The 16,089-nt window shown below is 36.8% G+C and overlaps 1 protein-coding gene across 1 annotated transcript; it reads right to left on the bottom strand.

The window, feature by feature from the left end:
• Nucleotides 1–731: 731 nt before the first annotated feature.
• Nucleotides 732–8,559, bottom strand: FGB (fibrinogen beta chain). The gene is made up of 9 exons (XM_043484087.1): nt 8,420–8,559; nt 8,168–8,188; nt 5,431–5,622; nt 4,765–4,948; nt 3,604–3,831; nt 2,962–3,075; nt 2,479–2,604; nt 1,982–2,267; nt 732–1,379 (listed from the first exon to the last, which is right to left on the bottom strand). Exons 1-9 carry the CDS (start codon nt 8,522–8,524, stop codon nt 1,148–1,150), a joined length of 1,488 nt encoding a protein of 495 aa, XP_043340022.1. The 5' UTR covers nt 8,525–8,559; the 3' UTR covers nt 732–1,147.
• Nucleotides 8,560–16,089: the final 7,530 nt, after the last annotated feature.

Genomic DNA, 16,089 nt, shown 5'->3' on the forward strand with positions numbered 1-16,089 from the left:
AACTTGGTCAGAATTTTCTATGTTTAGCACAATTTTCTATTTTTAGTACACTTAATATACTCTGTTACATTAATTTATTATAACAGTGACAGCGTGAATATAGGTAGGGATGGGGCAGAACTTATGGAGGTTAACCGGATAAAAGGTAAGGTTGGCTATGATGAGGAGTTAAGAGAGTGATGGCATTGCCATGATAGAAATGAACATTTGCTTAGATGCAGAGATGAAGAAGACGGGCTTCAGGACAATGCTTCCATGAAAATCAGTGGCAATGACACTGCAAGAGGGAAGTAAGACTGAAGGTCAGAGGGTTGTCCCAGGGCAGACGGAGAATACAAAGTAAAAGAAAATTTGAGTTGACATACTCATTTCCCAAGAAGGGGAAAGAAGAGAAATCCATTTCTGTTTTAGTTCTGCTGTGACCGTGTGAGAAACAAAAACCCAATTGAGGCCAGTAGGCCTCATTTCCAGGGGCAAATGCTGCTTGTTACCTCACTGTTTCCCTCAGAAAACAAATGGAGACGTGACTGTGGCTGTGCTCTTGGTCTGTGTGATCCGCAAGCCTACCTCCCTGCAGAGCAGTGACTTTCCCTGAAGCAGAGTGAAATGCTGAACCTTCAGGGTGTCACTGTCAGCTCATTAGCTACTTGAGGTTGTGAATGCTTCTCTTTGCTCACAGGTTAAAAGCCTAACTCACTGACCATGTGGATTACAAAATAAGACAACATTAATGTTTTGTAATATAAACCAGTTTAATGAATAAATCTTTTTGCGTTTTCTGTGATAGATCTTACATAAATAAAGAGAAGTTCAAAGTGGATTTTAAACACATGATTTTACTTCACCTCAATTTCTCTTCCTAATTTGAAACTTTTCACAATCCACTGGAATGGAAATTATGAACACTGAGTGTCTACAATCATCCTTTTAGTTACTTCTTGGTATGCGATAGAAATGACAAATACGAAAGAAAACCATGTGCTGTTTTTAATGTTATTTGTCCTAAAAACTTTCTGAAAACTCACACCAACTACATTTTGATAGCTTTAGAGAGATATAAGGTATGAAAAAAATTTTCTGTTAACATGATATACAAAGCTGTCATTACGTGTGGAAGAATAATAATCCGTGGGGTGGGGGGTGGGTACTACTGCTCCGGGAAGTAAGGCCTGATCTTCATGGACATCTTCTTCATTGAGTACCAGGAGCCCTGCCAGTTCATCCACACCACTCCATCATCTGTGCCGTGCTTCGCCATGTCCCAGCTGTACGCCCCACCCCAGTAGTATCTGCCGTTGGGATTGGCTGCGTGACACCTGTTATACCACCATCCGCCACCATCTTCTTTAGAACACTGCTTTCTGGGATCTGTAGTTTTCCTGAAAGGAAATGTGTTTAGAGTTATTACAACTGCAGTGCTCTCAAGTTAATTCTTTGCAAAGCCCACAGAGGAGTGCTGGGTGTAAGACTCCTTCCCTCTGATTCTATATGTAAAGTCACAATAAAGCACCAAGGGCTTCCTGTGCCCTATAGCAAGAAAAGGAGATAATTGGGCCCATGTGGCAAATTCATCAATATGCATTACGTTATCCTGAAATGATAGCTTTCAGATCTCTTAGTGTTACAGATTCTTGGGAAACAAAATGGAGGTTTCAAAAGACACAGTCCACGATAGAGATACAGAAATCTATCAAGTACTCACTACTTAGTAACTGTGCTCAAATTACAGTTTTATCTTTTATGGTTATGTAATGTTGGGTAAATTACTTAGTCTTGCTACTCTTCATTTGTAAAATGAGGATAGCAGTGGCAACCTTGAAGCTGAAGTGCTTTAGAGTGACCCAGAAAAAGCTTGGTACAGTGGTTGGCACATAGGAACCTCCCGGGAAACGAGAGTCACTAACCATGCTTCTGTCGTTAATGACTCGGGCAGCAGCATGAGCCACGGCCCTGAAGGCAGGAGGGAAGCAGCGGCACCTACCAGCCATCGTTGTCTCTGTCGTACGTGCTGAAGAACATGCTGTTGTGGATAGTCATGGTCCGGTTCTCCCCCACCAGCTGAGAAGCCCCTTCGATGAGGGCGTTGCCTGCTGTTCCTTTGTATTTGCTCACTGAGAGTTGATACTTGTTGGCCTCATTCTGTACAGTAAATCCTTCATAGAGTGCCGTCACCTTATCGCCTTTCCAGTCCTCCATTTCAATCAAAAGCTTTGTGGGTCCCATGTTGGTAAGCTGGCTAATTTTGTCATTTCCAAGCCAATACTCACCTAAAGGAAAAAGAAAAGAAAATCTCACCACAAATAAAACCTTTGAAAGCAAAAAGTTGCCTTTCCCCTCTTATTATTAGCTTTTATGCTCCTTCTGTAAATTCTTCTTAACCTCCTAAAATTCCTAAAAGCAGACTACTAGCACTATATTTTTTAAATGGAAAAAAAATCTAAATAAAGAATGATCTTATTTTGTACTCCCAGTTGTTACCTGGTACACCACAGTATTTTTTCCCTTCTGCATTGGTTGCAATGTTTCCAAATCCTTGTTTATATGGGTCCCATTTCCTGCCAAAGTCAACACTACCATCTTGACGGTTCTGAATTACTGTCCATCCTTTGGTTGAAAGAAAAAAAATAGCACATATTAACCACTAACAAATAATGCCCCTTTGAGGGCAATGTCTGACTTCCTTTTCCATTTAATTTATGCCCACTGATATTTAGTTCCCTTAAATAGATATAATAAGGAAATAAATGTGAAAGGAAAACTTGCAAAATCTTTGGAAACTGCAAGTGCTTTATCTTTTACCCAAAACTGTGACTCAGAAATATTTTATAACTTCTAAAATATCATATTGAATTCCAAATCAAATGGCTTGTTGTTAGTTTTGTTAAGCTAGGTTTTATTTCCTGGCATTTTATGGTATCAAAATAATTTCAGCATAATAGTCAAAAGCTATCAAACATGTACCTCCTTTTTCCGTTTTCATATCACAGTACACTCTATATGGTTTGCTAGAATCCTCAGGCTGAATAAGATACATTTCAGATGTTTCACCTCCATTCCTGATGATTTCCTCACATTCTGCAATCATAAGAGAACAAATTATATTTAGAGACTACAACATCATTACGTTGTATTTAGTCACCAAGTTTGTAAGATAATTGATTACTAAGGAATGTTTTATTTTAGACATTTGAGGATAAATGTTATAGAAACTGAAGCTTCCTCTTACTAAAAATCACACTCGGTTTCAAGGAATCCTATCTTCCAAGGGAGTGAAAAAGCCCTTCTCCACCTTTTGTGTCCTGATATCCATAAACCATAAACTTCCAGAACACATGTGATGGAGAAATCCCTGCATCTATCCATGGTTCCCATCTATTCAAGCAAGCATGTACATTACACCCATTGAGCTACCAGCATCATTACACTGCTTCCTACTCTTCAAAAACTGGCGAGTGCATTAGGTATGCTGGGGATATCTTCATGATGTGCTGAGATGTACTTAGGATCTGTTGGGGAAAATCCACTGAACTTGTTTTAGTTCTCTTATTTTTAGAGAGTGTGAATTCTTCTGTAACCTTCTAGAAATATGTTTTAACTAGTTACCTTTGCCAGACACCACAGGAATATTGCAAGTGACAGTACATGGGGTGCGGCAGTATTCCATCTGAGTTGAGACATCTGATTCTAATTTTTGTATTTTGCTTCTCAAATTTTCCAGAATTGCACGGAGCACACGAAGCTTAGTTGGGATATTACTGTTCACAGTCTCATCTATATATAACTGGTGCTTTTCCAGATGTGAGGAGTACTCGTTTACTACATTTTCATTATCTGGAAAAATGAAATTGTGTAGGAATGGTTAGCATTTTCTCTTGACAAAAAAACTAAATGTATTCAACTATACAATCATGATTTTGATTTTGAGAATAAACTAGACTCAGGCATTGGACAGTCATGATATGTAGTTGTACTTACGGAAAATTATTTGGTCCATGGCATACATAAATTAACATATAGTCTAGTCACTACACTAGTAATTTACTTTAGATTAAGGTTAAAATTAAGCCTAATGATATATTCAATAAGTTATTTATTTCTTTGACAAGGAAAAGAGGAGAAAGCAGTACTTAGGCCTTCCATCTCAGAAGTTCAACCTCTTATGGAGTAGATACATTTGATTTACTTATCCATCTCTCATAACTGCAGCAGAAATACAAAAGAAATATACAAGAGAAATGCCATGATTCCTTGGAAAAAATGTCCAGATTTGGGTAGGCTACTCCCTGAGACACCTATGCCTGATTCACTCACTAGTTGATTCCTAACCACCAAGCCAATAGCACTCAAAATTCAGATCTCAAGTTTCAAATGATGGGATCATTATTTGCAATTCAACTGAAGATATCATAGACACATATATTTAAAATGTTAAAGGTTAAATCTATAAATGCTAAAATTTCACTCTGTGAATATATTGTCTTCAGAGTCATAAGTTTCTTATAGAATAAAAATAAGGACTCACAGTGAAAATTTTCCCAGAAAATCATCCTTGCTGACACCAGACTGGGAGTTAGAGTTGAATAGTGCTTATGTAACAAGCTGCAGGTGAAGATGCCTAAGTGATGACCTTGGGGTAATCAGGCTCATACTGAACTACCCAGGCTCATCTAGAGACCTGGATCTTCTCAGAACTGTGTGTTCCCATGGCACTCTGACAGTTTCAATTTTGTAATAGAATCAAACAGAAACCACAAGGATATCTACCTTTTACTTGATTCTGCCTTTCTTTCCACATGTTTTTTAGCAGAGTTATATACTGAAAGGTGGACGAAGAGGTCTGGGAAACAGACTCCACATTATTACGTAAATCTTCTACACTCTTTCGGATTGGTCTTTCCTGTTTTACCAAAGTATCTTGCAACTGACAACCTGTAGGACACAACACACCCTATATACAAAGAAAATGGCCAACATCAGATGTAGGGTTGAGGTATTTGCAAAACAAGCACATAGTGAAAATTCAATGATATCTTTCACCAATATAAAAACTTGCAATTTGATTTTCTTTATGTAAGACCAGAAGTTCTAGACTCACCATTATAATTCTCTGAAGATTAAAAATAATCCTACCACAGAACAAATGTAATTAGGTATGAAAGTATTACTACCTGCACAGACAAAGTGGGCAAGTGCAAAGGAGAGGCAACACCCTGTGTCCTGATTTGTAATCTTGGTTACAGACCAAAGAAAACTAGAAAAGCACCCTCAGCCCAAGGCCCAGTAAGTTTATATTCTGTATTTACATCCAGAAGAAACAAACAAAATGACAATGATGGTAATGTGGGTCAGTGCTTCATTAGGAAGACATGATAAATACAGGTTTTCTCCACAGGGGAGGCCCACCGCAGACAGAGCCATCTGTGTACCCACCAGGTCCGGGTCAGCGTGCAGGCAGCCATCAGCATCAGGGGGCTTTCTCTCCACTTTCTTCTGGCCCAGAGCTGATTTGGGGGGACGAGCCCGATAGCCACCTCCGCTGATGGGAGGGGGTACAGGTCTCAGGCTGGGAGCCTCTTCCCTCTTCTTGTCATAGGGCCGATGACCACGGGCATCCAAATGTAACTTCAGGGGACCAGGCAGAAATAAAATGAAGAGTGTTGTGGAAAACTTGAGATGCAGTATTCCAACAGTCTCATTTTATAACATAGGTTATTAAATGATGATTTGCTTAAGGACCATCAACTGACTAGCTATTGCTGGCAAATCAATAGGTTCCTCAGGTCTCTTTAGTAAGAGCAGACAGAAAAACAGTGCAAAGAGCTATTGTACCCGGAGGAGTTTTCAAAAGAGTCCTTAAAAAAAGCTGCATCAGATAATGAATAGTAATGAACTCAGATTCCTGAAATCTATACATTAGAACACACAGAATACTATGAAATCTATACTGTTGGGAGGAATAAATGTTCTCAAGTCACTTGAATTACTAAATTCCAGTAATTATTTTTCACTTTTAATTTTTATGAATTGATTAATTTCTCTAGCTCTTAGTTAATAATAATACTTAAGTGGCAATATGGATTTATTAAAAACAAATGTATTTGTAATAAGACAACAATTGACTCTAACATGTTTGTAAAGGAATAAGGTATTCTGGAGCCAGACTGCTTGGTTTCAAGTCTCGACCCACACCGCTTTCTAGTTCTAAAGATTGTGGGCGAGTTACTTTATCTCTAAAATAAAGGTAGTCATAGTATCTGCTATATAAGATGATTTTAAGTATTAAATGACTTACTGCATGTGACACCCTTAGAAGAGTGCCTGGCACATATTAAGTTCTCATTATTATCTTTGTTGCAATCACATGTAACAGTAACAGATATGTAGTGTAAGTGGCTTTTCCACTATTAACTCCAATCTTGTCTTCTACTGACAAAATTGTCAAATCATTCTCATGAAATTTCTTACATGATTTCTTTATCAAATGCCACGATTTTCTCATTTAAAATAATTATTTCATTTAAATAATTCTTAGGTTATATGCATTGCAATTAAATTATTTGCTAATTAAAAAATATAACATTAAAAGATAGTGAAGTGAAAAATATGCAATACAATGCAAAAGTGCTGGCTTGGATTAACTTTATTATCATCGTATGGTCTTTGTCAGTAATTACACCTTTCAGGTGGAGAAGGAAATGGCAACCCACTCCAGTATTCTAGCCTGGAGAATTCTATGGACAGAGGAGCCTGGCGGGCTATACAATCCATGGGGTCGCAGAATCAGACACAACTTAACAACTAAACCACCACCACCACCACACCTTTCATCTTCAGGGTTTAATTAAAAATTAATGAAGGACTAGATTTGCACCAGAGACTAAGCTCTCTAGCTACCTGGTGGGTCTAGAGGTCATTGAATGACTCTATTTGGAATTTTACTATCATTTATTCAGTAAGAAACAATACATTTAGTAGGAGAGTGCTAGGCCTTAAGCCTAGGCAGATTGGTTCCAGATTCCCCTGCTTAAATTCTGAAATTAAACTACAGTATGTTATGTGTAATTGCAATAAAAATAATAACGTATGAAGATTTGTAGGAAATATATATTGTTTCGAAGACATGGTCCTAGTCAGACATGGTCTGTTCTAACAGGAATTTTATGAAATGTGATTCATCTGTTTATTACAAATCAAATTATACCAGAAGAAAAGTACTTTCTTTTTATTTCAGAGTATCATTAGAGAGGTAGCAAAGGGGATCTAGCTTTACTAGAGAAAAGGAAATGAAAAATGTTTAAAAGAAATTATATGGATATTTAGGTTTATGAAGACCACTTATTGAAATAACTAAAACTAGAAAATCCAGTTGGAAGGATAAATAAGTAAACTATCTCTGTGTAAATTAGTCAGTGAGCAGGAATGTAAAAGTGCTTAGCCTACTGCTTTATAAAAGTTGACTCTTAAACATTCTTTACATTTTTCTTACCTAACTCAATTAACCATATAACTATCTTTTTATATGTATACTTTGATAATTAGAAGGAGCTATATATTATTTCAGGAGCTACATATTAGGTTCCATTTAAATTCAACAAATGATCCAAAATGAATCACTTCATTTAATTACTTTATTCACTGTGTACTTTTATTTTTAGTGTGACAGATACCATGTTATATACAAGTAATTAGATCAGGAATCATCTGATAATAAAGTTTAAATTTTTTAAATGTCATTTTTCTAAATGTATTTTTGTATTTTGACATCTTCAAACCAGTAGGAGTGATACTTGAGGCAAAACTGTTCTATGAATGAATAAACTAAATGGAGTGCTATATTTCATAACCATTAACAATAACAATATATAAATTTCTCAATAAAAAAGAACAATTTTTAATCTTCTATCACAGAATGTGATCTATTTTACTTTTAGATTTAGTTCACAATTTTCATTTACCAATAGCCAACAATTTCAGGAGCTATATATTACCTTCCTTCACCAAAGAGCTACCCAGCAATTACACCTTTTTTCTTTTAAAATACTGCTCTTTTATTTTATAGTCTGTGAAATTTTCAAGTTTTTGTTCTCAGATTGTAATAACATATTGCTAGAACTAAACGAAAATCATACTACTCAGGACAACAACAATCAAGAAAAACACAACTTACCTTAGCTCTGTCATCTTCTTCCTGGGAAAATAAAGGTGATAAACCAGAAAATGAGAAATTATTATTTTGTTTTTATGTAAGAAATACTATACAACATTCTTTAAATAAAATAGGTCCTAGAAATTAACAATTTAATTTCATAACTAAAATCAATGCTAATTTCATTAAAATAAACATTCAGATAATGATTATGATTTGGTTATATTTTATATTAATAGTATTAGTAAGAATATAATAATATGTAAAAGTCACCTCTTCATAGTCAGTAGAATGTTGGGCCTGAACTATAAAAGCACACAAAAGTAGCAGTAATAGATGTTTCATGGTTTTAAATTTTTGGAAGTTCCAAGAAATCATCCTTTGCTTTGGACTTAACTGAGAGATCTTCAACCCTATATATACCTGAATCCTCTGTTAGCTATCCCTTTTCAAGTGGTTACCTTCCTTAGTTAACATTTAATTTTTTGGTTCACTTGTTGACTGAACCATTTTATCCCTTAAGCAACATCTTCCCAGCAAGACTTATTTACTTGTCATACAATTGTTCTCTATTGGCCAAGTTTAGTAACACCAAAGTTCCTTAGTTCATTTAATTGGACAATATGATGGGAAATTGGGACATTCCTAAAAGAGCTGTGTATTACATTTCCTGTAAATTAATGTGGATGCTACACAGGCTCCCAAAGAATGTGTGAAGAAAAAAGTACTTTTAATCTGAGCACAAAATATTGGACCTACTTACAAGGCACCCAGTAACACTGTGAACTCACTAAAGATTTACCGTAAATGTTGTTTGTAGGTAACCTTGTAGTTTAGTTTTTGAAAAGGCCACTAAACTCAATAATTACATTACCATATGTTCATCTTATCTTTCAGACATTAATCAGAATAGCAAAATTAATATTCATGCCTTATGCTACAATAGACAAACATCAAAAAGAAAATTTAGTCGTTTTCTGCTCTAACCGGTTTTCATATATTGTTCTTTACTGAAACATTAAAATTTTCAAATAATTGTAAACTGTGTTAAAATGATTAGTAGATAACAGATTCCTTTATTTATTTATTTATTTTTTCAGTGGGTTTTGTCATACATTGATATGAATCAGCCATAGATTTACACGTATTCCCCATCCCGATCCCCCCTCCCACTTCCCTCTCCACCTGATTCCTCTGGGTCTTGCCAGTGCACCAGGCCCGAGCACTTGTCTCATGCATCCCACCTGGGCTGGTGACCTGTTTCACCATAGATAATATACATGCTGTTCTTTCGCAACATCCCACCCTCACCTTCTCCCACAGAGTTCAAAAGTCTATTCTGTATTTCTGTGTCTCTTTTTCTGTTTTGCATAAAGGGTTGTCGTTACCATCTTTCTAAATTCCATATATATGTGTTAGTATGCTGTGATGTTCTTTATCTTTCTGGCTTACTTCACTCTGTACAATGGGCTCCAGTTTCATCCATCTCATTAGAACTGATTCAAATGTATTCTTTTTAACGGCTGAGTAAAATTCCATGGTGTATATGTACCACAGCTTCCTTATCCATTCATCTGCTGATGGGCATCTAGGTTGCTTCCATGTCCTGGCTATTATAAACAGTGCTGCAATGAACATTGGGGTGCACGTGTCTCTTTCAGATCTGGTTTCCTCAGTGTGTATGCCCAGAGGTGGGATTGCTGGGTCATATGGCAGTTCTATTTCCAGTTTTTAAAGAAATCTCCACACTGTTTTCCATAGTGGCTGTACTAGTTTGCATTCCCACCAACAGTGTAAGAGGGTTCCCTTTTCTCCACACCCTCTCCAGCATTTATTGCTTGTAGACTTTTGGATAGCAGCCATCCTGGCTGGCGTGTAATGGTACCTCATTGTGGTTTTGATTTGCATTTCTCTGATAATGAGTGATGTTGAGCATCTTTTCATGTGTTTGTTAGCCATCTGAATATCTTCTTTGGAGAAATGTCTGTTTAGTTCTTTGGCCCATTTTTTGATTGGGTCATTTATTTTTCTGGAACTGAGCTTCAAGAGTTGCTTGTATATTTTTGAGATTAATCCTTTGTCTGTTTCTTCATTTGCTATTATTTTCTCCCAATCTGAGGGCTGTCTTTTCACCTTACTTATAGTTTCCTTTGTAGTGCAAAAGCTTTTAAGTTTCATTAGGTCCCATTTGTTTAGTTTTGCTTTTATTTCCAATATTCTGGGAGGTGGGTCATAGAGGATCTTGCTGTGGTTTATGTCGGAAAGTGTTTTGCCTATGTTCTCCTCTAGGAGTTTTATAGTTTCTGGTCTTACATTTAGATCTTTAATCCATTTTGAGTTTATTTTTGTGTATGGTGTTAGAAAGTGTTCTAGTTTCATTCTTTTACAAGTGGTTGACCAGCTTTCCCAGCACCACTTGTTAAAGAGGTTGTCTTTTTTCCATTGTATATCCTTGCCTCCTTTGTCAAAGATAAGGTGTCCATAAGTTAGTGGATTTATCTCTGGGCTTTCTATTCTGTTCCATTGATCTATATTTCTGTCTTTGTGCCAGTACCATACTGTCTTAATGACTGTGGCTTTGTAGTAGAGTCTGAAGTCAGGCAGGTTGATTCCTCCACTTCCATTCTTCTTTCTCAAGATTACTTTGGCTATTCGAGGTTTTTTGTATTTCCATACAAATTGTGAATTCTTTGGTCTAGTTCTGTGAAAAATACCGTTGGTAGCTTGATAGGGATTGCATTGAATCTATAGATTGCTTTGGGTAGAATATAGATTACAGATTCCTAAGTGAAAATCGTTATTATGGTGATTGGATAGATATTTACATTTTATTTTTATATTATCTTTAAAACAATGTTATTTTAACATTAGTGAAGCTTGCATTTAAAGTGAAAAGAAAGTGAAAGTCTCTTAGTCGTATCTGATCTATCAGGGAAGCCTTCATTTGCCTATTTTAAATATAAGCTCAGACACTAAATGTGTCCCATTTCCTTTCATGATTTCCTATAAGCTAACAAATGCATCTCTCTTATCTTTTCATTGTTTTTTTTCAATCAGGATTAACAACTCTTACAAGAATCAAAGGAAAACCAAAGCCAACAGCGTAAATCCTGGCAAGTGTGCTGCTTTACAGCATTTTCTGGGTTTTTTGGTATGGAAAATGAAACCTTTGTCATTCAATTTTAAGTGATTTTATTAAAAAGATCCAGGTTTATATTTGAAAAGTATGTTTTAAATAATGCTCGGAAACGGACTCCCAGTAATAGAATGAGACACTAAATTTCTTTCTTCTCTGGATAGCTTAAGCTGCATTCCTAAATCTTTTTAACTCAGATTTATAGAATCAAAGTATTGAGTTTAAAATAAGAAAAATAGTTGACTGAATTATTCCATCTATAATACATATATACATATAATACATATAATACATATAATTAATTGGGTTTCCCTGGTGGCTCAGATGGCAAAGAATCCACCTTCAATGTCAGAGACCTGAGTTCAATCCCTGTGTTGGGAAGATCCTCTTGAGAAGGGCATGGCAACTCCAGTATTCTTGCTTGGAGAATCCCCATGGACAGAGGAGCCTGGTGTGCTGCAGTCCATGGGGTCACAAAGAGCCGCACATGACTGAGAGACTTTCTTAGAAGAATACACACTCTGAGGAAGACAAATGTATGTATGTGCATGTAATTAGAATAAGATGCAATAATACTTTCCTTCAAAATGTAACTGAGAAAAAGTCCATTTTAACCATCTGGACAGGGTTTTAATGATGTCAGACTTTTGCTGATTTAAAACGATTGACTATGTTAAGAAAACTAAAAATGTTTTTTCTTTTGAGGTAACATTATCACATTATTACTTCATTTTCCAACACTGACATTACATCAACTAGCAGTAGAACCATTATTTAATTTCCAGAGGTCTGTTAATTTTTAAAATTTCTTCTAGTATATTACAGTACCTTGTACAATATTAAAGTGAAAATTCCTTTACAGTCTCACTTTTCTGTTCTGTTCTGACAGGCATTCTCACCATCACCACCCGGAAAGTGAAGGAAGCTACTAGAATTTACATTCCATAAGACAGAGACCAAACATGCATTCCAGAAATAGCTCTTGAGGGTTTTCTGTGTGACAAGCAGTGTAATAGAAGCTAAGGATACATTGGTGAGTAAGACAGACATAGTAGGCATTTGATTAAAAAAGTCATAGAATGAGTGAGTGAACTATCTCTCCATTGAAACAGGCCTCAAATGCCAAGTTCTAATAATCACTTATTTACTGTAAGTTCTAAAAATGACGAAACTGAGGCTCAGAGGTTAAGTAAAGAACTCCAGGTGTACTGGTACCAGGACTTGACCCATGTCTAAGCAGACAGTTCACACTCTGTGCCCATTACAACATACTGCCCAACAAATGCAAACATGGTGAAGAAATGGCCTGTACCTTTTGGGTTTGCTGTTGTTGAATTGGCCAGCCATTTTTCTCTTGAGACTATAGTGTCTCAGATGGGCACTCCCATCCTTACCCTTTATTTTCTCTTACATTTTCATTGTAATATGTGAGTGTGGCTTGGATATTCATATCTGTGTGAGAGGCATGACTGATGGAGTGGTAATAACTATGAGTTTAAGCCTAGTTATTGCTAGATTTTTCAGAGTTTTATACAGCTATACTAACACTTTAAGGTGTGTAATATTACACAGTAAATTTCTATATTTTCAATGAGAAGAAACACATTTACAGAGATTCTGCTTACTAAAATACTTAATTTTTTAAAAACATTGATGCCATTGGTGGAGGAGAAAGGGAGTACTATTTGTTCAGTTATACTTGTAGATCAATAGGGCAGGGTTCTTTGTAGTAGCTGATCCCCTTATGTAAGTCAAGGGCAGTAAATCAGTGACAGAGAAAACAGAAATAATCCGAACTGCCCAGCATCTCTCTGGCAAGAAGGGTGGACTTGCCGGCACTGATCGTCAGTGCATTTTTTGTTATTTTTACAATTCAAGCCAGGCCCAGTTATAACACAAGGCAATCTGCGTTCATCAAATGTTTATAGAGCACCTACCTTGTGCTAGAGGCCAAGGATACTTTGGTCTCCAAGACAGTCAAGTGCCCTGTCCTCAAGAAGCTTTGTGTTTAGAGGGGGAAACAAAAATAAAAAACTGCTTATATGTGCTGAACCTGAAACCCTGTGCCAAAGCAGGGGAAATGTGAGGCTTTGGGAACAGTAACTTACAGACCCAAACCTTCTTTCCAGGGAAAAATGACTTGAAAAGGCTTTTGGACTTGAAACTTGTGGTTTGAGTGACTATATAGTTATATCAGACACCTGACACATAATAGGTTTTGACAAATATCTGTTGAACTAGTTTGTGAACATAGAATGAGTGAATAATTGAATGAACAAAATGAAATACTGATTCTCTTTGTTTAGACAGACAGAGGCTTTGAGAACAATATTAAATCATTGTTAGTCTCTGTATGGTCTTTTTGTTTGTTTGTTTTCTTACCATGAACCACGGTTTGAGAACTAGTAGCCAAGGAGAAATTAATACTGAAGACTTGGACCAGTGCTTTGATGAGCAAGCCTGAGACCAGGGTGGCAGTGGCAGCCATGATTGGTTAGCAATGGGAAAGCACATTGCAGGGAAGAAGGGTAAGACAGCTCTGTCTCCTGTGGAGAGTCTCCTTCTACTGATTCGGTCAATGTCAATTTGCTTTTCTTAAGGAAGGTGATAGGCTTCCCTAGCTGCTCAGGCAGTAAGAATCTGCCTGCAATTTGGGAGACACAGGTTTGATCCCTGGGTTAGGAAGTTCCCCTGGAGAAGGGAATGGCTACCCACTCCAGAATTCTTATCTGGAGAACCCCATGGACAGAGGAGATTTCCATCGATATTTAAAGAGTCAGACATGACTTAGTGACTGAACAACAGCAACAAAAAAACAAAGGAAGCTGATATAGACCATGGTAAGAAGGAGACAAATAGGACATTTTTTCCTTCAACACAACGCCAATCACAGGAGCTAGAGAAAAGACAGAGATGCTGTTTTACTTCTGTCCCATGAGACTCAAAACCACAATGGTGTGACAACCATTTTGGAATTTGGGATGCCACTCCCTTCTCTTGGAATGACCCCTAAAATGCAGGAGTACAGCTCCTGTGGTCGTTAGTACTGTGATACCTTGACCTTCTAGCCACAGGTGACTGAGCAGGGGTAGCTCCCTTACCCAAGCCAGCCCTATCAGCTTCTCTTCCCCAATTTCATGTTCGTGAAGGAAACAAGCTAAGAAAATAATCAGGTTGATTGACTAGATGTATATTTACCGCAGCATTCTAGAGAGAAAGTCTACCAACATCAGCAGCAGAAGTCATCAAAACTTCTAAACTTAATAATTTGACCCTTCTGCCAAATCTTTGAGACACCTGATGTCCTTTTAAATAGTACCCCCCCCCCCCCACTATCTTTTAGTAAGTTAGGCTGAAATGGCTTCTGGGGTCTGCGGAACTATTTCAAAGGGAAAGTTAAGATCAACTGATTGGGAATCAAGCTGGCTTTTTTTTTTTTTTTTTAAGAAAAGCATAAATTGTGCATTAGAAAGAGAAGCTGTGTTTTCAAACAAAGCAATAAATCACTTAAAGTTTTATATATTAAGTATATATAAAAGTATCAGCACTAAAACTCTGTAGGAAATTAAAAATTTTTATTTGGAGTATTTTATAACATTTATTTAAAATCTTTTTCATTATTTAATAACAATGTCACCTGTGCCTGGAAAATCCCATGGACCGAGGAGCCTGGTAGGTTACAGTCCATGGGGTCACAAAGACTCGGACACGAGTGAGTGACTTCACTTCACTTTCACTGAATTAAATTACTAGTATTTTCAAACTTCACTGGTGGTGCAGTGGACAGGAATCTGCCTGTCAATCCAGGGGACACAGTTTTGATCCCTGATCCAGGAAGACTGCACTTGCAGCAGAGCAACTAAGCTCATGGGCCACAACTACTGAGCCTGAGCCCTAGAGCCTGTGAGCTGCAACTACTGAAGCTGGTGTGCCTAAGAGCCTGTCTCTGCAACGAGAGTACCCGCTGCACTGAAGAGTAGCCCCACTCACCGCATCTAAAGAAAGCCCATGCAAAGCAACAAAGACCCAGTGCAGCCAAAAATAAAAAAAATTAACAGTATTTTCTGTAAAATGTTCCCAAGATTAGATTAACAACATAACAGACATTTATAAATTTGAGTCTTCATAAGGTATACATTTTCATTAGTTAAAATCTTTTTATGCCCTGTCATTTTTCTGTCTTGAATATTTTTTCAATTATTGTTGCTATAAATGAGATCTTTCCCCCATCATGTTTTAGCTGCATGTATAAAAGTTACTGACTTTTAATAGAGAATAAAGGGATCTCCTATATTGGTGAATGAATTTAAAAAAAAAAAAAAAGAACTCAACTAATCAAGGGGGACTTTCCTTAAAATCTGTACTGTAGGCTTCATCCAAACAGACTTAATAATATACATTAATAAAGTATTCACCATGTGCACTTTTGCAAACAATCCTTCTACATTTATGAAGAGCAGCACTGACCTCTACTGCTCAAGTAAGGCAGCTCTGGGTATCAGCCAGGATACGGTTGGTTTTTTTCATTTTGTTTTGTTTTGATTTTGATTGGAGTACAACGTTGTGTGAGTTTCAGATGCACAGCAAAGTGAATCTGTTATTTATATACATATATTCACTCTTCTCTTTATTTTTCCCATATAGGCCATTGCAGAGTATTGAGTAGAGCTCTCTGTGCTCTACACTAGGTCCTTCTTAGTTATCTATTTTATATATAGTAGTGAGCATAAGTCAATTCCTATTTATCCCTCCCCCTTTCTCCCTGGTAACCACAAGTCTATTTTCTCCATCTGTAACTCTATTTCTA

The sequence above is a fragment of the Cervus canadensis genome, chromosome 1, assembly GCF_019320065.1.
Source record: "Cervus canadensis isolate Bull #8, Minnesota chromosome 1, ASM1932006v1, whole genome shotgun sequence".
Taxonomy (NCBI): Eukaryota; Metazoa; Chordata; class Mammalia; order Artiodactyla; family Cervidae; genus Cervus; species Cervus canadensis.

Excerpts from the sequence above, each read along its gene's own strand:
- FGB (XM_043484087.1), bottom strand. The coding sequence starts at position 8,524 with ATGATTTCTTGGAACTTCCAAAAATTTAAAACCATGAAACATCTATTA. Across the intron at positions 4,949-5,430 it reads TGCACGCTGACCCGGACCTG|GGTGTGTTGTGTCCTACAGG; the intron begins GTGGGTACACAG and ends CTTTGTATATAG. Across the intron at positions 2,268-2,478 it reads AAAATACTGTGGTGTACCAG|GTGAGTATTGGCTTGGAAAT; the intron begins GTAACAACTGGG and ends TTTTTCCTTTAG.